Source organism: Podarcis tiliguerta (genome assembly GCF_965153285.1).
Source record: "Podarcis tiliguerta genome assembly, chromosome: 7".
Lineage (NCBI taxonomy): Eukaryota > Metazoa > Chordata > Lepidosauria > Squamata > Lacertidae > Podarcis > Podarcis tiliguerta.
In genome coordinates, this window is record NC_139540.1 from 85,122,403 (window position 1) to 85,147,855 (window position 25,453).

Consider the following 25,453-nt stretch of genomic DNA (forward strand, 5'->3'; position numbering starts at 1 on the left):
TTTATTATTTTATTATTTATTTGTATACTGCCTTATGGTATATTTTCCCCTCAGGGAAACTTTCCTTCCTTCCTTCCTTCCTTCCTCCCTCCTTCCTGTGTGCAAGGAGTTATTGTTGGTTCTAGCAATAGCCCGCTTGGAAGAATCTGGCACAACTTGTAGGCAGGGCAGGCAAGTGAGGAGACACCAGGCAGGCTGAGGCCGTGTTTTAAAAATACTAACGTACGCTATGATAGCCAGTCCTGTACTGGCTTCATTTTTCTTTACACAACCTTAGAATGTATAGTAATTTTACACACTACCCCCAAACTCTGCTGAGCGGCAGCAATATTCCAGGGGGTTCCAGGCACTCACCCAGGGTTGTGTTTTCATTAGAAAATCAAGGCACAGCAGTGACTGAAAGCTGCAGTCTTTTATTCACATAAAGGTAAATGGGCCCCTGGCCGTTGGGTCCAGTCGTAGCCGACTCTGGGGTTGGTTGCAGCGCTCATCTTGTTTTACTGGCCGAGGGAGCCGGCGTACAGCTTCCGGGTCATGTGGCCAGCATGACTAAGCCGCTTGTGGCGAACCAGAGCAGCTCACAGAAATGCTGTTTACCTTCCCGCCGGGAAGGTATCTACTTTCACTTTGATGTGCTTTCGAACTACTAAGTTGGCAGGAGCAGGGACGGAGCTCACCCTGTCGCTGGGATTCGAACCGCCAACCTTCTGATCGGCAAGTCCTAGGCTCTGTCTGTTTAGACCACAGCACCACCCCTGAAGCCTTCATCTCAAGAGGGGCTTGTCCTTCCCAGCACTGTAGCATTTGATTAAGAGGCATCCTAAGCACCACCCCCATATCTCTCTGTAACAGTCTGCTCCAGCCAGCCAGCATTATTATTGGTCCTTTTTTTCCTAAAAAAAATGTTTAGGGGTACTCTCATTTTGACTCAATAAAATCACCATTTTATAGTTCAAATTGGGAAAAACACAGTAAATGGACAAAAGTACAAAGATTCACAAAATGTTTAGGGGTATTCATACCCCTGCGTACCGCCAGAAAAAAGCACTGATTATCATTACTAACTTTGTATTATTCTTTATTAAATTGTACCACCCTTCACCCTAAGATCACAGGGCGGTTCACAACATAAAAACAAAAAGTTAGAACACAAAATATATAATAAAAGCAAGAACTGCTGCCTTTGAATCCCTGTGTGGAGTTCTGCCTCATTTTTTCTTCTTTGTTCCCAGAACACCTTGCCAAAAATCTCTGTGAAAAAGGACAACTTTTTTCTGTGTGAAATCACACCAACTTTGCTCAGGCAACCACCCCCTCAGTTACCAACAGGGTCTTTTTCTTGAAGGCAGTCCTGTAACGGGAAGTTTTTTATGTTTGACATTTTATTATTTTTGATATTTTGCTGGAAGCTGCCCAGAGTGGCTGGGGAGGCCCAGCTAGATGGGTGGGGTATAAATAATAACTATTATTATTATTATTATTATTATTATTATTATTATTTTGCGATGTATCAGTGGTAGGGCCTTCATCTCCCTTTGCTGCTCTGTCTGGTAGAAAAACAAGCTCAACCTGTCAGCTCACCTTAATTCTCAAAGTTCTAATTAAATCCCTGCACCCAACAATCTAGACAGAGAAATCTGGCACCAAGGAATCTGGGGGATCCCTGTTCCCCCACTAAAAAATAGCATAACTGCTTGCAGCCTGATCCCAGAAGTATGTGTGCATCAGATTGCAGCAACAACAAAAGACAAAAACCAGAGAGGTTGCCTTGCCTCTTTCATCCCAGGACAAGTAGTCATGGCTTCAGTCTTGAACATAAGTAGCAGGACCATAGGTCCCTCAAGCTCCGTATTATCTGCACACTGACTGACAGCAGCTCTCCATCATATTCAGTGGAAGTTTTTCTCAGCCTTACCTGGAGATGCTGGGTATTGAGTGGGCATACAGAACACATGCTCTGTCACTGAGCTACAACCCATATACATGCTTACCATAGGAGCCAACTCCTAGTGGCTAAGGGGTCTTTGCCCCCCATAAAATATTTGAGGGCCCCCCCCCCAAATTGATGGGCACTGCTATTCAAATGGTGTGTTCAGTTATGTGGGGCAGGGCTTACTTGGGCCCCACCAATATATTTTTTTAAGTTGGCAGCCCCTGATGCTTACTTTGGAGTAAACTCAGTGAACTCCTGAGAGAAGGCAAAATAAGGACAGTGCTTTACCAATAATAGTTATCATGAAATAGGGACAATTTGAGCTTATGCACAGAACATGGTATTCTTTTTCATAGGCCTAGGGATTAGTCAGCTGTCTGCTTCCTGGCTTCTGTCAGGAGCTTGTCCTACACTCGAGTAGGACCCTGGCAGAGACACATGCCCAACTGACATGTTCTCTGCCTCCTGGTTGATTGTTTGGGAGCTTCATTAGCTTTCTTCAGCCTGAACATCACAGCGACCGATGCCAACAGACATCGGCACACTTAGGGATCCGCAGAGTCCTCACAGTTGCGTAACAGACCTCAGCAACTCAGCATTTTGGCTAATCTACTTTATTTACACATAAACACACACAGAGCACTGCAACATGGCTCCCTCTCTCTCTAGCATCAGACAGCAAAGAGAAAGAACAAAGGACAATAGTCCCACTTCACAGAACACGGTAACACAAACATCCTGTCTCCGTCATTTACCACTCTGTGGAGTCAAAACATACATCGTCATGTGATAGACAAAAATCCCATGACTGCAATCATGGAGCAGGAATTCTAACAGCTTCATCCACCTACAAAATCTGCCATAGGCAAGTGAAGGGTCAAGGAGAAGGAGTTTGAACCTGTTTACAGACAATTGTAATCAAGTCTCTTCAAGATGGAGAGAAAGGGTCAACTTTTACCTAATGAACCATTTACCAATATGGTAGAGCACTGATAGTCATTGTCATGTGAAGTTTTCAGTGTAAGTGGTTCTGACTGAGTTAACTGATCACAACCTCAAGGGTAGAATGCTTTACTCCCTTGACAGTGTCCAGATCAAGGGAAGTCATACTCCTGCTCTATTCTGCCTTGGCCAGATCATACCTGGAGTATTGTGTTCAATTCTGGGCATTATTTAAGAAGGATATTGACAAGCTGGAACTTGTGCAGAGGAGAGTGAACAAGATGATCAAGGGTTTGGAAACCAAGCCTTATGAGGAACAGTTGAGGGAGCTGAGTATGTTTAGCCTGGAGAAGACAGACGAGATATAGCCTTCTTCAAATATCTAAAGGGTTGTCCCATGGAAGATGAAACAAGCTTCTGCTCTGGAGGGTAGGACCTGAACCAATGGATTCAAATAATAAGAAAGGAGATTCCAACTAAACATCAGGAAGAGACCCATCTTAACCTGGTTTAGCCAGTCAGTTGAAGCTGTTGCTGGTGTGTGGCTGCTGAGATCTTCTCACAGGTGAGAGCTGAGTGCAGTGTGGGGACCAATGGTGGAAAAACACCCCCAGAAGGAGCATGTTCATGTCCCCCACCAGAGGTACTAACCCTCCCCTGACACCCCATATGCCCCAAACTCATAATGCCATTTTACAAATTTACGACGTGGCTCCACTTGGGAGTATTGCACACGGTTCTGGTTGCCTCACCTCAGAAAGAAGGCTGTGGAGCCAAGAGGCAGAGATGGCCACCAAACTGGATGGCTTTATTAGAGGATTAGATAATTCAGGAAGGGCAAGGCTGTTTATGGCTGACTTATGTTTTTCCTCTACTGTTGTAGGCAGCATGCTTCTGAAGGCCAGTTGCTCAGAATCCTAGGTAGAGAGAGTGCCACTGGCTCAGGTCTTGCTTGCAGGCTTCAAGAACAGAATGCTGGACTAGATGGGCCATTGATGGATTCAGCAGTGTCTTGTGTACACTATGTTGTTGTTGCTGCTGCTGCTACACTAAGCTTCACAGCATTAGCAACCCTTTCTGAGGCCAAGTGATTCCCCACTTTATTATCAATCTCAAGTTGTTGGCAGCAAGGGGTTTCCCCATACGTCTCCAGCTTCTCATTCTTCATCATGGTTGAGGTATTTAAATACCACCTGATATTTAGTGAAGTAGGATTGAAATTTGGTATACTGGTTTGCTGTTTTTATTTCATTCTGCAACTCTGTATTACGTTTTCTTTTTCTGTTACGTATCTGCTTTTTCTGTTTCTACATGTTTCTGTGGGTAACACCAAAATTCAATAAAAAGTTGGAATGTTCAAAGAAAAGGCATTCAAGGGGCAATTAAACAGTAGTTCATCATTAACCCTTTAGCCGTGCTCAAGAGGAAGCAACAAAACAGGCAGGACCTGCAAACTTTATTGGGAAATGGGATTTACTTGAGAGTAAACCTTTAAAATTACCGTAATATTGACTACAGAGAAAGATGTTGCTGGATAATACATTGCCATACTGAGTGATATTTGGAACCTCCATTTTAATTCTACTTCCATCGGATTATAGACAAGTACTTAAGGTGCAGTGAAACAACCCACCCGGGATATAATGGGAAACTGCAAATTAAAGTTGATGAGACAGAGTTTTGTGACACCTCCTTTAGCCCATAAATGCATAAAGATGTTTATGTTAAATTTTCTGATTTGGGGCTTTTGTAGTCACTTGGTGCATGAATCCTGACAAAACGTAGGTCTCTTTGTGAAGGACAAAAAGCCTCTAGCCCTCTTCTGGTGTTACGGAACCCATGTGAAGACTGACTGTAGTGAAGAGCCTCTTGCATCTGCAGAGGCTCTGTACATATATTGGAAACCAGGGTTCTAGACGTTCTCACTTGCATAAGCTCATGGCTAGGCAAGCAGTAGCAGCAGCATTCTGAACTACTTGCAGCTTCCAAACCATCTTCAAGATAAGTCCTGGTGGCTTAGCTGAAGAAATAGAGAGCAGGGTGTGTCATCCTCAGCATATTGATCATAGCCTCCAAAGCTCCAGATAGACAACCGCTCCCTTGGAAGGCTTGCATATAAACTATTGTAAGTGATAAAAACTGGTCCAACATTTATCCCTGATAAATAAGTGAATGCAGCAGCAATGACCTTTTTAGTATATTTTATTTAGCATAACTAGAGAGCCTTTAAAATGAAGCGTAAGTTGCACAGGAATGTCAATAGTTTCATAAATAAATACATCAGTGATGCCTGGGGATTGGGGGAAGGATGCAATCCAGTTCATATTTAAAGGCAAATATAACGAATTCACACTTCTTGAAACAATACATGAACTGAAACAGCTATCCTTTGGAATTCGCACTTATCCAAATTTTACAAACTGTGTTTATCAAAAGGTATACAATAGGAGAAATTGTGTATAAAAATGTACGTATTAGTGAAAATAACATATAAAATGCATTATATCAGCAGGGACTGCTTGCAAAAATGTGTACACTAGTCAAAACTGCATAAAAATGTGTTTGAAAAGAAATTCACACTGCTGTAAAATTCTGGTGAATTTTCCTGAGGATTTTTAAAATGCAAATTTAAGCTTAGAAAAATGAGAAACTGAGAGATCCTTCCATCCCTAGTGAATTCACACATGCTGACTTTCTAGATGACATGGTAGCAAAGTGGAACAAGGAACATTCCAATATGTTCAGAACAGCCACATGCATGTGAGAGTGATGGACAGAAAGATTGCCTATGCATTCCCCCCCTCCCGCCGCCTTATACTTTAATTATATCAAATGCTTTCCTTTCCTCTTCCTGTGAGACCCATCACACATCAGCCATATTCTGCAGAGTATCAGAGATGGTCTTCTAAGTGCAGGCTGTCTCCTTCCTCTGAGACTGCTTACAGGAAACAGCTTATGGGGTTGTCTGCAAATGAGAAGAGCATTGTGACAGTCTTTGTCTCACACACAATTATGGCTATTCTTGTTCTGGACCCCACTCCAAATCAAGGAAGGCCCTTGCTTCTCAACAGGTCGCATTTCATTCTCTAGGACAGACATGTCCAAAGTCCGTTTCGGGTCCCTAATCCGGCCCGCCAGTCACTTTAATCTGGCCCCTATGGAAGTTTATCTCCTGGGGTAAAATCGTAAAAAAAAAGCTCAACAACTGAAGAAGGTCAACAACTTTGATCAGCCCCAGCCGTTTGGTTGGCCCTCGCGCATGATCACTTCATCAAATCTGGCCCTCTTTGAAAAAAGTTTGGACACCCCTGCTCTAGGACAAAGGAAAGGGGCTACAATTAAAAACATATTTGAGGAACATTCCTCCCCTCTAAACATTGGGTTTACCTGTACAGAGAGCAGATTTAGCCCTTCTCTCAATGTACGTGAAGAAGTGCTGCCATTAAAAAGAAGAAGAAGAAAGCAGAGACTTCCTGGTGTGAGCCTCTTAACACAAGTTCAGACACAAGTTCTCTCTGTATGGATGTTTCGTGTGTTAGCTTCCATGCATTTCCTCTTTTATAGTCATGGATATTTATTGCTATCCTGCCACTTACATCCATAGTGCTGGGCAGAGACTGATGGAATGTATTTGGAAGAGTTTTTTTCATCCCTCCTCCCTTTGCCCTCCACAGCCTTTTCTGTTCTGGGCATGTGTACATGTATTTCTCATACCCTCCAACATTTCTCCAATGAAAATTGGGACATCCTATTATTATTATTATTATCCCTTAAGCTTTCCCTCTTAGCATTTATTCTGTGATTTGGCAAATATGGGCCCTAACTCCTAAAGGAGGCCCATCCTTACCTATCACACATTGTCATCTTTTGCCTTGTCCGCTGGTGAGTCTCAGTCTGTTCAATTCACAGAGATGTTGATTTCTGGTCCTTTTTCTTGGTACATAAGTTCAGACTAAAAAGGAACAAAGGCCAAGGAGTTAATAAAGTGACAGACAAGGGTAGCACACAAACATGTTTTTGGTTTTCCCTGCCTCTGAAAAGCCACTTCCAAAGGATGAAGTGACTGGAGAGAGAACGGGTGAAGGAGACCCAGGTTCTCAGTGGGTCTCAAGAGCAAGGTCCAGCTGCAGAGTGGCACCCCTAGACCTTTCTACCCAGCAGGAAGCTTCTAATCTAGGTCCATGGAAAGAGATGCCAACTCTCCTCCTGAGAAATATGATTTGCAAAAACCACGCACCCTGTCAGAAATATCAGCTTCGTGGCCTTAGCAAAACTGCAAGGAAAGCTCGGCTGCAAACTCAAAACATTCCTGTGGATTGCTGACTCATGCCAGGGAGGTGGACTTTAAAGCTCACTCTTTCTTGCTCCCAAGTTGGCACAACCCTCTGAATGGCCAAAACGGACAGGATTATTACACTGGTACCACTTGGCCCCTAGACTACCATTACTGGTGAAGAGTGAGGCAACACTAAGATCTGAGGAAGGAAGGATCCAGAAGAATAAAGAGCGGCTCCCTGGAGATGGCGCACCCGTGTGTGCCTCCGTGCACACAAACACATTTGAATTAGTCCTGCCACCTTGTCTTTTCAAAGGATAAGTTTTGTGATAGGATAACTTTCCATGGGTACAATAAGAACACAGATGGTGGGACCATTGGAGTCTCTCTTGGAAGGGATGTGGGGGACTAGTTCCTACAGGTGTATACATATCATAGATTTGACAGATGTATTTCTGTGACAACCAACAAATACCTTCAGTTTCGTGCCCACCAATACCAAAGCACAGAGTCAGGCAGTCTGACACTTCTCAAAACTGAAGCATCAACATACTTGATTGACTTGTTCCGTTCTTTGAAGTGGTCTGATGGAGTATTTACCCTCTTTATAAATGGACTTAATAATGAAAAAGAGACTGGTACTCACGAAGAGTTCTGAACCAGCCACACGGTGGTTTCATCAGCCCCTCACGGCACATAAGATGGTTACATTGGTTTACTTCCTTCCTTGCTCCATCACATTGGTATGTTGAGATGGGGGGTATAATTTCCAGCCAGTTCAGCCCCATCCCCAACCTCCTCTACCCCCCTAATTTTAGTGCTGCTTGCTTACATCCTCATTGTCACTCTCGTCCTGATCTTGCTTCCTCTTCAGCTTTTCTTCTTCTTCCTTCCTGTCCTTTTCTGGCATGATGTCATCCAGCCAAGCCAGGTGATGTAAAGAGAAGATGTACTCCATTCCCTTCCGTATACCCACTAGAGCCAGCAGCTAGAAGACCAGAACATCACCACACAAAGTTTTATTATGATTATTAATAACTCACATAGCACTATCAATGCACGTGGGACATTGCAGAGTAATCGAAGCAACATGATAGGTCCCTGCCCACAAGGAGCATGCAATATCTATTTTGACAATTGGAGAGACAATAAAAAGAGAATGGGGGGGGTTGAGGAAAGAGAAAGAAAGAAAGAAAGAAAGAAAGAAAGAAAGAGAAAAAGGCACAGTTATGCATACAGTGATGCCCCGCAAGACAAAATTAATTCGCTCTGCGAGTTTTTCCGTTCTACGAGTTTTTTCGTCTTGCGAAGCACCAATGTGTATTGACGGTTTCCCATAGGAATGCATTGGCGGTTTTAAAAAAAAAGGCGCTAGACGTTTCGTCTTGCGAAGCAAGCCCATAGGGAAATTCGTCTTGCGAAGCAACTCAAAAAACGAAAAACCCTTTTGTCTAGTGAGTTTTTCGTCTTGCGAGGCATTCGTCTTGCGGGGTACCACTGTATTTAGGTTTTATTTGGGGATGAGGGCTAAGGGGGTTTTGCTAAAAGCTGCATCATGTAAGGGGGCAGGGCTTCAGAAAAAACTGGAAGAAAAAAGGCAACACCATGCAAGTGTCTTGAGGGGGAATGCAAGTCATGGGGGGCATTTGGAAGAATGGCAGGGTCACCTAAGAGAGAGGAGACCTTTGGGTGGCTGAGCATGAGGTGTTGGAGGAGAAAAGGCAACAGCAGGGAGATAACAGGAAACAAGGGCAAAAATGTAGAGTTGGAAAACTTCAACGAAGTAAGAATAAGGAGTTTGTGCTAGATATGAAAAGGATTAGACGCTGAAATAGGGAAAGGAATCACATGATCAGAGTAATGAGAGAGAGAGAGAGAAATTACCCTGGCAGTAGAGTTTTGGATCTCAGTGAGAGGGCAGAATGTCATTAGTCAAAGGTGGTTGCATTAGTCAAAGCAGGAGATAACTGGAGCACAAACCAGTTTAGCCGACAGGGCAGAGAACATTTTGCAATGCTGTATAGTGAGAAATGGCCTGGCTTGGCAACAGACTGGATATATGGAGAAAGGAAGAGGGAGGAACTAAAGATAAAGCCAAGATGTCATTCTTGGTCAACAGGTTAGGTAGCAACACAGAGAATGGTGCTGGGGCTCAACAGTTTGTGGTACTTTTAGGCAGAGGTGGGCTTATCCTGAAATATAAAGCCACTAAGGTCTCTCTCTTGCCTCCCCCCTTTTGTGTCTTTAAAAATGCCACCTTCTAGGGATGGTGAAGAAATGCAATTCACTTAACATTTAAAACCAAATTTATGACATTTGCATTTACCAAATCAATCCATGGACTGAGGGTTCATCCACACTTGTGCTGCTTTCCTCTTTACCGCTGAATCAGGGCAAATGCCAGTCAAGTTTTCTGCAGGTTGACATTTGCTCTAATTCAGCAGTAAAGAGAGGTTTTTCTCAGGTAAAGCAGCAGGGCAAACGGAAAAACTCTTGGGCTGGTTATTTTGAGGCACCAGTCAAGCGGAAGTGAGAACGAGGCCTGACACACAACCACCCTTCAAAAGTCACACTTCTCTGAATTTCATAATGCAGTTCTCTAACCAAACAATGTTTACAAAAACACATAGATGAGGAAAGGAGTGCATAAAAACGAACAAATTGTTGAAAATAGCATCCAAAAATGCATCGTGTCAGGAGAAATTGCCTGCAAAAATGTGTATGCAAGTCAAAACCATGCAAAATGTGTTTATAAGGAGAATGTGCACTAAAACGTTGAAGAATTTTTGTGAGGATTTGAAGCAATGACTTGACTGCCCCGTTTTCTCTGAAATTTGGTAGAGAATGCTCCTGGCTTGGCATCATTCCCACGGACATGCTGCCCCAAATGTTAAGGGAATGCCACTGGGCTACTGAGGGCAGCCAAGACAGTGCTCAAAGTGGCAGCAAAGTGTTTTTTTCTGATTAAAAAGCGAAACACAAATGTGGCCACCATACGATAGCTATCAAGGCCTATTGAAGCTCCAATAATGAAATGTTACTTTTATAAACACCAATATAAAATATCTGTGGAAATAGAATACTGACATGGGTTATAAAACAGTCAAATAATATTTGGTAAATATTCGGCAAATAGCAGACACCAGCATTTGTAAGGGAGAATTTTTAAGAGATATTTTTGGGCAAATGCATTTTCTCTCTAGTCAGGTGTCATCAGGAGGAATCGAGGGCTAGAAAGTCCTGGAGTGGGAAGGTAAAATTCACACTGTGCTAGAGTGGATAATAAAGGAGTTTAGTATATAGCAAAAGCCAGGAGAGAAAGTAGTTGGGCAAATTCTCTCACCGAATCCACAGGTGGAGCAACCAGAAGAAACTCATCCCTGCCCTAAAGACTCTTACCATTAATGGGAAGATTATGGCAGCTGCCGTTGATTTAATGATCCACAAAACAGCCAGGCAGAGCACCTGGATGAAGGTGAAGAGATGCACTTGGCGTAGAGGAACATGACGGAGGTAAATGAAGTCCGGCTGGTGTTTGGCAGGCATGAGCAAGAGCTGGAGTCTGTCTGTGAGCTGAGAGTAGAGGAAAGCAAGAGACATGATGTGGAGAACCTTCCAGCAGGCACCAAATACTCCTTAGGGGAACTCCAGTTCACTGAAAATGATAGTTTCACTAAAGTAGGCATAGTGTATTGGTTAAGAATGAGCTGGGAAGCACTTGGTTCGGATCCTAACTTGGCCATATTTAGTAGTATCATTAGGCAAGCCACTGATAGCTTAGTGTCAACCCTTATATCTGATCTATGGGGATGATACTAGCCTACCTTACAAGGCTGTTGTAAGAATCACTGAGATAATATACGTGAATCATTGTAAATTATATTATTCTATTCTGCCGACAGCCCCTGGATTAGATGCACTCATATGGGGATTCCTATGTGTTCTAATGTGATGACAAAGATAACACAAGAATAAAGGTCAGAGCAGATCCCTCAGTTGCATCACAAGCCCAGCTTCCTCCCAGGTTCACACTTAAAATGACAGATCTGTCTTCCAGGGACTGAAATGCTGGCTAAGCCATTGGTCATTCCCTGCCCCCGGTGTTTCAGATGGGCTACAGCCCCCCCTTTAAAACAAGCACTGCATATATGCTTCACCATCACCTAATTAATGATAAAATGTGTTTTAAAAAAACCATACAATGGAAACCACGTTTCCACAATGCCGTATTCCCAGACCATGCTCCTTTAACACTAAAACATTGCATATAGGTGCAGACATACCTACATACCTACTGTGTATGTGTGCACACACACACAAACACAATTCTAACATGACTCTTTCCCTCCCCCAAAGATATATAAACAAGCTGCCTTTGAGGAAACTTGGAGGAGCTTTTGGAAAGGCTGCCGCCACCCCTTCCCTTCCTCAGGACCCCTCCTTGTTGCTCCACAAGGCTGCTGCATTAAGAAGTTCTCAAGTCCATTTTTAAAGCCCATTTTATAGTTGGGAGGAGGAGGAGGAGCAAACCCTCCCTCCATTTTTTTCTCTCATCTCCAGTCACAAAATAAGCAACAACATCACAAGTAAAAATCAAAATACTTTATTTCATTTACACTCCTAATATGTTTTTTTTTGGGGGGGGGGTCCTGTACTGCATAAACTCATCAAGGTCTCACTGAACCCAGAAGTTTGGGGAACCCTGTTCTGGCCAGACACAACTCACATTGACACCGCCTTCCATCTTGCACAGTCTTCAATAGCTGCCCTACTGAGGGAGCTAGAAATCGGTCACAGCACCTCCTTCCCCACAATCCAAATATACTTCCCCTGCTGTTTTGCACTCACCTGAATGCTGCTGAGTGCAGACACACCCATGTAGAGGAAGATGCCGTACAGCACAGGCATTGGGATAAACTGAGGGGGAAATAATAATAATAATAATAATAATAATAATAATAATAATAATAATAATAATAATAATTTATTTATATCCCGCCCTCCCCAGCTGAAGCTGGGCTCAGGGCAGCTAACAACACTAAAATAGTGCAACATTATAAAAACATTATAAAAATTAATTAAAATCAAAATTGATGGCAACCATAAACTAAAGTTTTGTAAAGATTGCCAAAGGAGGGAGTCAGGCTGCGCCCTGACCAAAGGCCTGGTGGAACAGCTCTGTCTTGCAGGCCCTGCGGAAAGATGTCAAGTCCTGCATAAGCCATATAAGCATGACTACGCAAAGACTGAATTCTAGAAAACATTACCTGTCCACGAGACCTTAAGAATGATTAGATGCAAAGAAGGGCAGAACTCCTGAACTTCTAATAATTGTATGTTACAGGCAATTTTGGCAGTCTTGCCGATTTAGAGTCTGCAGCAGCTGTAAGAGTACTTGACAGAAGGCAGGTTTAATGTTTTGTAATCAAACCATGTCTAGAACCATCATTAGCCACTATTAGCAAGTATCTAACACAGAAGAGAGAAGAGAGGCGCTTGCAACTTACAAACAATTAAAGGCTTTTCTTACCTTGAGTACAGGTGCCAAAAACACAGACAATCCTGTTAGGATGAAGACCATCAGACCTGTCACCCTTTGCTCCCTGCAAGGAAAAGCACTTTATATTTCAACCATCTTCAGAGGCAGCCCCACATATAACTTGTTACAGTAATCTAACCTAGAGGTTGCCAGAGCATAGACAACAGAAGATAGGCCATCTGTGTCCAGCTGGGCCACCAGCCAATGCAGATGGAAAATGATACGGCCTAGGACCCTTGTACCTACCGGACCGCCTCTCCTGGTATGCCCCACGGAGGACCTTAAGGTCCACAAATAACAACACTTTGGAGGTCCCAAGCCTCAAGGAGGTTAGATTGGTTTCAACTAGGGCCAGGGCCTTTTCAGCACTGGCCCCGACGTAGTGGAACTCTCTGTCACAAGAGACTAGGGCCTTGCGGGACTTGACATCTTTCCGCCAGCCCTGTAAGACAGAGCTGTTCCGCCTGGCCTTTGGTTTGGACTCGGTCTGACCCTTATGTTTCCCTCCCCTTATGGTCTTATCAGCTACTTTAAAATGAGGCTGCATTTTAAATTGCATTTTAACCTGTATTTTAATTTTTTTCCCTCCCCCCCCTTTCCCCCCTATTGTTTTTACTGTGATTTGGTGTTAGCCCGGCTCTGGCAGGGAGGGTGGGGTATAAATAAAATTATTATTAATTATTATTATTATTATTATTATTACTACTACTACTCTGCGCCACCAAGGCCTCCTGCGTCTCAAGCGACAGCTGTGGATAAGGACGCATAATGCACCATACCTGATTCCAAGGAACTTCGGCTGCTCGCCTGGAGCGCAAGTGGTGCTCTCCTTCTTAAGGCTGTCCATGTGGGCCAAAGAAATGACTGTGGCCGACACGTACCAGGGCAAACCCAGTATGGAGGTAAAGATCATCAGCAGGGAAACGCAGAAGAAATCCAGGTGAAATCCTGCCCCTTTCTGCAACGGGACAGCCATGTTAGTAACGGGAGACTCAGGCTGAAGAATACACAGTAAAGCCTTGCTTCTTATTTCCCATTTTAGGTGTCTTTTGATTTCTTGCACCAAGTACAATTCCCCCCATGAAAGGCAATATAAGATGCCTCGCAGCAGCCTTGGGAGCCAGAGAAGCAGAGAGGGCCAAAACAGAGTTGGAGGGCAACACACACTCCCTAAGTGGCCTTGTGGATTCTGGGAATTATATGTTCTTGTCTGAAAGTGTCCAATTCATGGCAACTGTCCTCTACCACTCATGCCTCAGCACCTTATCAGGATTGGGCTCCTATACACCAAAAGCTATTAAGAACAACATGAAGTCTCTTTTGAGTGTATTGTCAGCCGTCTAGAAAACCTTTTATAGCACAAAGGGGGCTTTGTTTGTTATCCATTTACTCCATGACAGCTACTTGCATGATTCAGCATACCAGGAGGGATCATAAGTCAGGATGAGGAGCAATTCAATTCAGTTTGTACTTCTATCCTAATCTAACAAATTCACACTCTCTGAAACAATATGCAAATTGAAACACAGCTATCCTTCCAAATTCACACACCTGAATTTTGCAATCTTTTCCCCCCAACCAAAATATATTTTACAAAAATGCATAGATTAGGCAAAAGTGTGCATAAAAATGAAGATATCAGTGAAAGTAACATACAAAACTGCATTATATTAAGGAGAAATTGCTTGCAAAAAATGAACAATTAGTCAAAACTACATAAATAGATGTGTTTTAAAAGAAAAATCAATGAGGATTCTTTTTTTTTAATTCAACACGTGGAAAACTGAATTTACAACTGGAAAAATTATGAACCAAGAGAACTGAAATGAACCAAGAGATCCTGCCGTTGCTAGTTAGTAGCCTGCCGACATAACCTCACCAAAGACATTGCAGATGCTGTGGTGAACAAGAATGTGCATGCGATGGTGGTGCAATTCCTATCCAACAGCCCCGTTAACTATAACAAGGTGAAAACTTTTATTAAGCAGCATCAGAGACTGAGGGGGTTCGAGAATAAGGACAAATTAATATGATATGATATGCTATGGTTTTCCCAGTAGTGATGTATGGAAGTGAGAGCTGGACCATAAAGAAGGCTGATCGCCGAAGAATTGACGCTTTTGAATTATGTTGCTGGAGGAAACTCTTGAGAGTCCCATGGACTGCAAGAAGATCAAATGCATCCATTCTTAAGGAAATCAGCCCTGAGTGCTCACTGGAAGGACAGATCGTGAAGCTGAGGCTCCAATACTTTGGCCACCTCATGAGAAGAGAAGACTCCCTGGAAAAGACCCTGATGTTGGGAAAGATGGAGGGCACAAGGAGAAGGGGACGACAGAAGACAAGATGGTTAGACAGTGTTCTTGAAGCTACAAACATGAATCTGACCAAACTGCGGGTGGCAGTGGAAGACAGGAGTGCCTGGCGTGCTCTGGTCCATGGGGTCACGAAGAGTCGGACACGACTGAACGACTAAACAACAACAACAATATGATATCCAGTCTTCTGTGCCAGCTGGACTCTTGTACCTTTGGAAGTTGCATTATAGCCAGAGAAGCATTTTAGACTTTGGGTGGGTGTGGGGGGAGGGAAGGAAACTAGCAGAATCATCCTGTCTCTTTCTGGACATCATCTTCCCCTACCCCAGGTTTTACAAGTTAGAGGCACTTTACTTTGTGGAATGAATAAAAAACTAAAAGGTGCTTGGATCGTGTCTAGGTGACCATGGAAGGAAATTGCAGCTGTTCCCTAAAAACCTCAAGCCATACTTTGAAGTGTTATTATTGTTATTCTTTATTACCTTTATGTACTGTCCTATGGGACGCAGGTGGCGCTGTGGGTTAAACTACAGAGCCTAGGACTTGCCGATCAGAAGGTCGGCGGTTCGAATCCCTGCAGCGGGGTGAGCTCCCGTTGCTCAGTCCCTGCTCCTGCCAACCTAGTAGTTCGAAAGCACATCAAAGTGCAAGTAGATAAATAGGTACCGCTCCGGTGGGAAGGTAAACGGCGTTTCTGTGCGCTGCTCTGGTTTGCCAGAAGCAGCTTAGTCATGCTGGCCACGTGACCCGGAAGCTGTACGCTGGCTCCCTTGGCCAATAAAGCGAGATGAGCGCCGCAACCCCAGAGTCGGCCATGACTGGACCTAATGGTCAGGGGTCCCTTTACCTTTACTGCCCTATAGCCACAGGTATAGGATTACATAACACAAGCCAGGTTGCCCTTTTTATATTTTACCATAGGAAGGCAACACAGGGATCTGCCATACATGGAATCAGATCAGATTCATCTTGTTCAGTAGCGTCTACACTGACTCCACAGGATTTTAGGCTGGGGTCTATTCCAGTCCTATCTGGAGCAGTCAGGGATTGAGATCCTGGGATCTTCCGCATGCAAAGCTTATTTTCTACCACTGAATTACAGCCTCTTCTCTTGGCCATCTTGAACAACCAGCTGTTAGAATGATGGGTCACAGAATCACAGAATCGTTGAGTTGGAAGGGAGCCAAGGGTCATCTAGTCCACCCCCCTGCAATGCAGGAATCTCAGCTAAATTTGATAAATAAAATAAACCAATAAACAAAGAAATCCTGACCATGAGAACAGAGCGAATGGCAAGATCCAAAGACTGCTTTCTGTCTCTTGTGGTGAAAATGTATGTTAGACACACATGAGTTTTGGAATCTTTGTTGTATCTGCTAATGCAAAGGACTTAAGGGCCAGACACCAGCAGCCGGCTCAGCCATCCATCTTCCCTTTGGGGTGCAAGTTCTGTCACATCTCATGCAGACCCCAGCTGTTGGGCATATACTACAACCTTGGTCTAAAGCACTATCCTTGAGCAACTTTCCCTTGAACATATAATCCCTCTCCCTTGATGGCTTGTTTTAAGCAAACAACCCTACTGTCTCACTGAGCACAGAATGTGAGGTTTAGAAAAGCATTTCCTACGTCTCCATGGATGTTTCTAGGTGGCTGTTTCTCCAAGAAAAGAGAATTAAGCTGAGCGAGAAGTGTTTCGTTGACCTTCCAGGCTAATCCTATCTGTCCATTTGGTCTAGCCATGATGGGCGCAGGGTCTGGCTCAGGCCCCGCCTGGCTTGGGATACCATGTGTGCTGATTCATTGAACCCTAACCCTTGGCCCCCTCTGGAAGAGCTTCTGCCACGTCAAGAAACTGGCAGTAAACAAAGCAAAACACAGGCGCACGCACAGCCGAAGTCTGAGCCGGCTAAACGCCAGCAAGAGCAGAGAAATGCCAGGCACTCCCTCAGACAACCCAACCAGAGGAACCAGTTTCTGCTCACTCAGAGGAGCATGGATAGAGCTGCAGCACATTAATCCAGCAGGGAATGCTGTGGGAAGAGTGGCTGCTAAACTCTCTACTCCACAGAAGGGTGAGACTGGTGGTGCACACCTGGAAACACAGCTGGACTGTTCTTTTTTGCAATGCAGGTCGAATCTGGTTTGGGGGAGGTGGGGACACACACACACACACACACACACACACACACATACACACCAGAATGCCATATTTCATTTAAAAAAAATATTGGACAGATAGAGGATTGGTATGGATTGTGGCTGACGTAATGTATAGTGGTGGTTTTGACCTTTAAAGCCCTTCACGGCCTAGGACCCTTGTACCCACGGGACCGCCTCTCCCGATATGCCCCTTGGAAGACCTTAAGGTCCATAAATAGCAACACACCAGAGATCCCGGGCCCTAAGGAAGTCAGATTAGCCTCAACCAGAGCCAGGGCCTTTTCAACACTGGCTCCCGCCTGGTGGAATGCTCTGTCTCATGAGACCAGGGCCCTGCGGGATATGATTTCTTTCTGCAGGGCCTGTAAGACAGAGTTGTTCCACCTGGCCTTTAGCCTGGAATCAACTTGATCCCCTTCCCTTGTTTCCTTTTTCCTTTCCCCTTCTGTGATGGAGCTCCTATTTGGGGACTTCCCTGGCTTTTTCTGGCCCACGTAGGACCAGTCTGGATAGTTGGCCTTGGTGAAGATTTGATGTTTTCATCCCCCAAAAGTTTTTTATTTGAGTTTCTACTGAAATGAGGCTGCATTTTAATGTTGTATTTAAATCTTGTTTGTAAGTTGTATTTTAATCAATTGTTTTTATATCGGGTGTTAGCCGCCCTGAGCCTGGTCTTGGCTGGGGAGGGAGGGGTATAAATAAAATTTATTATTCTTATTCTTATTATTACACAGCTTCCCAAACCAATGGTGGGAACGCACTGGATACAGAATAAATGGGAGTGTGTACACAACCTGTGTCTCTTTATTAACATATGCCAGTGTGGAAGGAACTCTGCCCTCACTCCCAAGGATGTTAGATCAGCTGCTTCAGGAGTGGGTGGGTAGCATTTCTAAGGGAGATACAACAGGCCCACGAACTTGCGCCTGGGCTTTGCACCTGACCATTTGCCTATCTTCAGGTTTTGAAAGACAATGGCCAGGCTCTTCCCAATAACTGAAGGGCCTCTCAATTTTGTGTGTAACTTGGCATAAGCAAGACTCTCAGCACAATCTGGGGTCCAGCACAGAATTCAGAATTCTGATTTTTTAAAAGAACATTTTAAAGCTTTGTGGCTTTAAAGGATAAATCAATATTTTTAAAGGCCTGAAGGTATTGCCTTCTCCACAAGCATGAAATACTAGCTTCAGAATAAAGTACGCAGAAGAGGAAATCTACATAAATCACTAGCAAATTTGAGTTATCATATAGGTACTGGAGTACGAATGAACATACATAAACTATAAGGTGGACTAAAGGTGGAATAATAGCATGGGTAATGAAAGATGGTAGCATGTTTTCAGGTATAGTTAAGCCAGATAAGAGTCAAACCACATTCCAACATTACAAAGCCTGAATATTCTAATTACTAATAAAATAAATAAAATGCGGCAGACAGACGAACATGTTAAAGCCTCTGATGCCAAGATTTAAAAGAGCTCTGCAGTGGTAATAAACAGTTCCTGGAGGGAAGAGTCAAGCACACAGAATGGCCCCAGATAGTCATAATACTAATTTGTATTATGAAGCATCAATAAAAGTATACAATAAAAGAGGTAAGAGGTTATCAACAGAAATAATAACTGGAATGGGGAAGAAAGAACCCTTTAAAATGGTGAGAAGGGGGGAAAACTTTGCATGTGCTCCACTTCCAATGGTTCATATAATTTAGCAGAAGCTTTCACAAGGAAATTATAGGAGCAAACCTTTGCTTTAAAGAATTAAGCAATTTTCATGCACCAAAAAGCATGAAAACGACACGATTGTTAGTCGTGACAGGCTACCTTGTGACTGTGGGGTGACTGATAGGTTTAGGATGAGGGAAATATCCACCACTCAGAACTAGGAGATGGGCAGACGACAGAAATCTCAATCTGTCTCCTCCGTTTCTTCCAATTTTTTTAACTGACGTCAGGCCAGAATGATGGGAAGCCTGGCCACTGCTGGCTGCAGCAGCTAGAATTGGCGCATTGCAACCTCCGAGGTGAGTCACAGGGACAGATTTGCTTTGAAGCAGATGTTCAATGGCTGTTTGGTTCTTTGGGAAAATCTATCACAGCACATGCCTGAGAGAACCTCAGCCCAGCACTGACCTGAAGCTTATACTCCTTGCGGTTGAGAATGACAGCTGTTATTTGCTGGTCCATGAAGATGAGGATAATGACCAGAATGGCAGGCACTGACGATGCCAAGCATATCCACCAGGAGTTTGCTCCGAACGGATACACAACCCAGCCTCTCTCAGGGTTGGTAGGCTGTAGAGAAAAGGTTGATTGGGAAAAGTTAGTAGAGCCCAGACTGGAACAAGGGCAGGCAGCAAGAATTTCAGCCACAGATTTGTTGAGCTGCCTCCTCAGGCAAGGAAGCTCTCTGACCACACAGGCAGGGCTGCAAGGCTACTCACAGAGGGTGGCTTTCCAGCTGATTAAATTACAGAGGGCTTGTTTTCATTACACCTTGATAGTGTTTTACAGGTCCTGTGATGACTTTTTAAAAAGAAAAACCACCACCACCACCATTTGATAAATGCATTCATCTTCCATATATTCTAAATCAGAATTAAATAAAACATTGGGCCTTGCTCTAGCCTGGAGTCTAGAGCAGTGTTTCCCAAAGCAGGTGGTCTTGCCCTTTGTGGGGCAGTGGAATTACCTAAGTGGGTGCTAAGAGGCAAGGGGGTGCTGGAGATGTAAATAACTACATCTGGATTTGCTGGATCAAGTTCTTCCATTTTGTTGAATTAGGACTCCGCTCCATTGGCAAAGAAAAACTGCTTTATATGCGCTGGATATGCATTATAACACTGTGACACCAGATGGCGCTGTGGAGCTCCATTTTTGCCAACCCGATTTCTCACACAAAGTTTACAAGGCGTTTAACTGAAACACTTCCTTGATGTGCCTTGATCCAGCCTTAATTAAACTAAATAGTTTTAACTGGATTTTCAATAAATGTGCAATTAATTGTTACTGTTTCAATTTTATTGTTATTATCTTCCATAGGGGGTTGTGTAAACAACTACTGTATTTTGAATAATGCTTTCTATAAGGTGGAGCTTATGGGGATGAGCTTATGGAACAAAGGGGCAAGTGGACCCAAAAGTACGGAAACCGGTAGTCTAGAAGATGCAGCTGGCTTAAGGGTGGCTGCCAGGACCAAGGCCATTTGTCCCAGCCTCAAGTGCTGGTTGAGGCAGAAGATGTAGCTGAAGCTCTGCTTCCGCATCTGAAACGGGTTCATTGCCTTCTTGTCCCTGCCAAGGGATCCCGCTTGAATCCCAATTCATTTAACGTAAGACTGGCAGAAAAATGTCGGGCACCGGTTACTCCAAGTGCAGAAGCACCTGCAAAGCCAGCCTCCTTGGTGGTGGCTTCTCCGACTCTGAAATCCCTCCCTGGAGAAGCCAGACTGGCTCCCTCCTTGCTGTGCTTCCTCCTCTGGTAGGTGAAGACCTCCTTAGTCCAACAGGCTTTGGGGGACTGAGTGGTTTTAATTAATTTAATTTTTTATTGTAAATAAAAGACATACAGATAATTATATTTTATATTTATGTTTAGTTTTAATTCTATAAGTGTTTGAGTTTTAGCTGCTCCTATTTTATCTGTAAGGCACCTTGAGTCCTTGCCAGGGAAAAGGGCTCAGTATAAATGAATTAATAGTGATAAGGATAATAATATTATATGGGGCCCCAATCTCGGCCCTGACGTTCCACCCACATTGCACAAGCTGACTCTTGGCTGCCTGTTAGGAGAGACCATGAGCCCCTCCTTTGGCAGGCAGGCAGGGCTGCTCCCCACGAAGCCTCAGTTAATCCTTCACGCCCAGGCCTGCAGCAGGGCAGCTCAAGCTTGGCCCTGATCCACCAGCCGACTCCTGCTTCCCTGCTCACAGTGCCGCCAGGGAGCAACCATGGCAGAGCTGCTTGGCTTTGGCTCAGTTACGATGCCTGTAGTCTGTTCAGGCCACGGGGCTCTGCAGGTCTTGAACATCTTAGTTTTATACCCGTCTAACTGTCCTGGGTTCCCCCAAAGAATCCAGGCAACGGAAGCCAAAGACATGCATATCTCCCTCCCAGGGGTCCCTGGGGAGTGGGGATGGAGTGGGGATGGAGGAGTCAGCAATCTTTCAAACATCAGGACATTGCCCCACATTTGTGCTAAAGAGGCTAAGACAGCAATCCCATTAACACTTACTTGGGAGTAAGTCCTACTTAAATCATTGGAGCTTATTTCTGAGTAAACATAGACTCGGCTATAAAGCTATGCCATATATATTTGTTGGAAGCAATAAATGAATAATTGATCAGTGTGCAGGAAATATTTGTAGAGTACCAAACAAGACAACAGATCCTGCCCTGCAAAATTTGCACAGCTCTGATTGGCTAAGATGTGTGCAAGAAGTTGCAACGCTGTCTTTTCCTCCCCAGAGCACTTCTAAACTACAGTACCTGAAAGTCTATTGCATCAGTGTGCAATCAGTGCGTATTTTATTTAATAAACCAACATGCCACACGGAGAGGCAAGACAATCAATTTGAATCCATGCTCAGTTTGCCAATCAGTATGGCTGTTATTTGTAGTCCAAATGCAGGAGATATCCTGCACTTCTTGACTTTGGAGTTGTTGATTTATGTATCAGTGTAGCCGCCCACAATGTGCAGCGCTTGTCTGAACTCACCCTGTACACGGTGAGTTCTGTCAGAGGCAGGGCCAGGCAACCACCTCAGGCAGCAGGATCCACAGGGGCCGCAGATCTGGCGGACGGCTGATTGGGGGATAAGAGGTGCTGCTAGTGTCCCCACCCCACCCCCGCTGTTCCCAAAATACAGTTGTGCCTTGGTTTTCAAACAGCTTAGTTCTCAAACGTTTTGGCTCCCGAACATCACGAAACCGGAAGTGACTGTTCCGGTTTGCAAACAGTTTTTGGAAGCTGAACGTCTGACGGGGTTTCTGCAGCTACTGAATTGCTGCACGAGCTTCCTGCAGCCAATCAGAAGCAGTGCTTTGGTTTAAGAACATTTTGGAAGTTGAATGGACTTCCAGAATGGATTCCGTTCAACTTCCAAGGTACGACTGTAGATCTTTCCCCCCTTATTCCTGATTTCACTCACCCCTTCTTTCCTGCTTGGGGGCGGGGGGAGGCAGCATTTCGTGGCTTGCCTCAGGTGCCAAAACGTATTGGGCCAACCCTAGTCAGAAAGAGGCCTTCCTTCCCATCACAGCAATCCCTCCCTTTGGGGGCAGCTGCCTCAAGAAGCCATGAGTCATAATCGTGAGCCTCTTTAGCAGCAGGCCACCTCCTTCATTTCAGTGCTCCTGCCCTTTTGCCTTTAACAGCAGCTGGACACAAAGCAGAGTTTAGGAGGTATTGCATTCGCCATCACGCCCATTCTATTTCCATGCCAGGAAAAGCTTCCATGGCTCCACTTCTGCGTTTCAGGTGGCTTACGGAAGCCCAGGAGCATCCCATGGCTTCTCTCACTGTTCTTCCCCAGTCCCATAATTTCCCCCTCCCCTGTGGGACTGTAATGAGCAGCACTGCAAGTGCGCTACGCAGGGACAGCTGCTACCTCTCCTTCTGCTGCACTGGGGAATTTTTGAGGTACATGCAATTTCTCCAGGTTCTGCCTAGACACAGGAGGTGTGCCCTTTTATACCCAACAGACACTATAGTTTGGTGGTTGAGGGTGTAACTTGAGAGCCAGGAAGTTCCTAGTTCAAACCTCGCTGTTAAGTCACTAGGTGACTTTATGCAAGCCGTGTCTCTCAGCCTCAGTTCAGTGGCGTAGCGTGGGGGGTGCAGGGGGGGCCGGCCGCACTGGGCGCAACATCTGGGGGTTAGGGTTAGGGGGTGCAAATCCATGGGTTAGGGGGCGCAAATCCACGGGTTAAGGGGCGCAGATTACTTGCCTTGCCCCGGGTGCTGACAACCCACGCTACGCCACTGCCTCAGTTCTCCATCTGTGGCATGGAGCTAATACTGCTGACCTTCTTCACAGGCTGCTTATAAGAATTACAAAATTGCTGTGTGTTATTACTCCTCTTGGCGCACTTCCAAGAGGGACAGAGGGGGGTCAGTCAGTCAATCAATCCATAAGGAACCAAGAGGTATAAATGGGCAAATTTTCCACAACATACTCCTAACCAATGTTAGCAATATCTTGTATTACTTTAATATCCTGTCCAGGTGCAGAAAACTGGTTCTTCTCTGACTCCTGCTGTTCTTGCCTTCTGTACTGAGCCAGTCAACAATGTGTTACTTAATTCATGTTAATACGCACTAATTAAAAGTATGCCCATTGCGCAGCATGAGACATTCACACCCACACAGTGAAGTGGCCCTTCCCACTTCCTTTTAAGAATAGTACTGGTGCTACAAGAGACCCAGAAACTGCACTGCCGGATCCTTTGTTTTATCCCTTGCTGTCAAGAAGGCACAGATGATGCCCAAATAACCTCTGCTGAGCTCAGGGACCAGAGATGGACTACAGATGCCAAAGAGAGCTCTTGCAAGACATTCTTATTTTGAATAGGCTGTATGAAACTACAGTCCCCATCTGGCATTATCACCCAGCCTTCAGGTTTGTGAGGGCTGGGTGGCAGGGACATCAGTCTGGATGATGCCTTAAGTCCCTTCTCACAACTTGGGGTCCTATATCTCTGGGGGTAGAATGTATCAGAGCAAGCTTTATTTATTGGCTAGCTAGTTAAGCACCACAACCAGTGTTACTTTGGGCCATAGATGGGTGGTCCTTTCCCCCCTCCCTCACCTAACTGGTAGAGAGGAGAACAAAAGCCACTGAGCTGGGTCAGAGGAGGCTGGAAGCTGGAACCTGACACACGCTTGCTCTGTGCTGGAGCCAAAGCCGTGGCAGATGAAGAAGCCAGACCTTCAAGGGTGTTGATGCTGTGAGCTCCTCCATCATATTCCCAGGTTGTATATATGTGTAAATAATACCATACACCCCAAAGACATCACAGTCTCTGCTGACCTTCATTCTAAGGAGACAGAACTCTGGGCAACTGCTGAGCCCCTGGAATCTCTCAACTCTCTGAGATGGGGATGGCATATGAAAGGCCCAAAACATTTCAAGTAGTTATGTTGAACAGTAATGCTCCCTAAGGAATTTGTTTTGCAGAACTGCCTTTTCAGTCTGCCATCTAGGGAAATGTGATCAAATGTGCTACATGCTGAGAAATTCTTTACTTTAACTTCTTTCTTATGTAATCCTCTCACACCTTTAAAATCCCACAGAAATGTATGGCCCCAGACGCAACATTTGCACTTATTCTGCACCCTCTTTGGCATGCTCCAAGCCAGGCCCACCTTGAATTTGTTGGGCACAATGAGCTTCGGGGTCTCCAATCCAAGGGCAGCATCGATTCCACAGAAGATGAGGATAGCCAGGATGATGGAGAAGTCGCCCACCAGCCTCCTCACCTAAAAACCAAACAAAATAATTGCCATGAGATTTGCAGAGCAAGGTTTACACTCGCAAGTATGCAGAGTTAAGGTTAGTGTTCCCATTCCAAAGAAGCCCTGGACTTTAATAAAATTCAGAAAAGTCTGGAGTGAAACACCTTATAAGGAAGGATCCGATAAAAAGTGTGTGTTCCTTTCTATAAACCAAGATGCGAAATTATACTTCCTTTATAACTGTAGATGTTTGTGTGAGAGGTTGGTGGACTCTCATAGAATCATAGAGTTGGAAGAGACCACAAGGGCCATCGAGTCCAACCCCCTGCCAAGCAGGAAACACCATCAGAGCACTCCTGACATATGGTTGTCAAGCCACTGCTTAAAGACCTCCAAAGAAGGAGACTCCACCACACTCCTTGGCAGCAAATTCCACTGTCCAACAGCTCTTACTGTCAGGAAGTTCTTCCTAATGTTTAGGTGGAATCTTCTTTCTTGTAGTTTGGATCCATTGCTCCGTGTCCGCTTCTCTGGAGCAGCAGAAAACAACCTTTCTCCCTCCTCTATGTGACATCCTTTTATATATTTGAACATGGCTATCATATCACCCCTTAACCTCCTCTTCTCCAGGCTAAACGTGCCCAGCTCCCTTAGCCGTTCCTCATAAGGCATCGTTTCCAGGCCTTTGACCATTTTGGTTGCCCTCCTCTGGACACGTTCCAGTTTGTCAGTGTCCTTCTTGAACTGTGGTGCCCAGAACTGGACACAGTACTCCAGGTGAGGTCTGACCAGAGCAGAATACAGTGGCACTATTACTTCCCTTGATCT

General features: G+C 44.6%; 1 protein-coding gene across 3 annotated transcripts in view; it reads right to left on the minus strand.

Moving 5' to 3' along the window:
• Nucleotides 1-5,059: 5,059 nt before the first annotated feature.
• Nucleotides 5,060-25,453, minus strand: part of SLC4A9 (solute carrier family 4 member 9) — a 40,467-nt gene continuing 20,073 nt past the window's right edge. For 2 of the 3 annotated variants that reach the window (XR_014513129.1, XR_014513130.1), the window contains exons 14-22: nt 24,536-24,649; nt 19,304-19,465; nt 13,470-13,648; nt 12,682-12,754; nt 12,000-12,068; nt 10,551-10,724; nt 7,984-8,139; nt 6,723-6,827; nt 5,060-5,840 (exon numbers count right to left, since the gene is read on the minus strand). Coding sequence is in view for 1 of the 3 variants with exons in the window: in XM_083448602.1 (XP_083304728.1) it covers nt 6,774-6,827; nt 7,984-8,139; nt 10,551-10,724; nt 12,000-12,068; nt 12,682-12,754; nt 13,470-13,648; nt 19,304-19,465; nt 24,536-24,649 (981 nt within the window). In the remaining 2 variants the exon portion in view is untranslated. Of the gene's footprint in view, nt 6,828-7,983; nt 8,140-10,550; nt 10,725-11,999; nt 12,069-12,681; nt 12,755-13,469; nt 13,649-19,303; nt 19,466-24,535; nt 24,650-25,453 lie in introns of all 3 variants that reach the window. The other variant, XM_083448602.1, reaches the window with a different exon arrangement.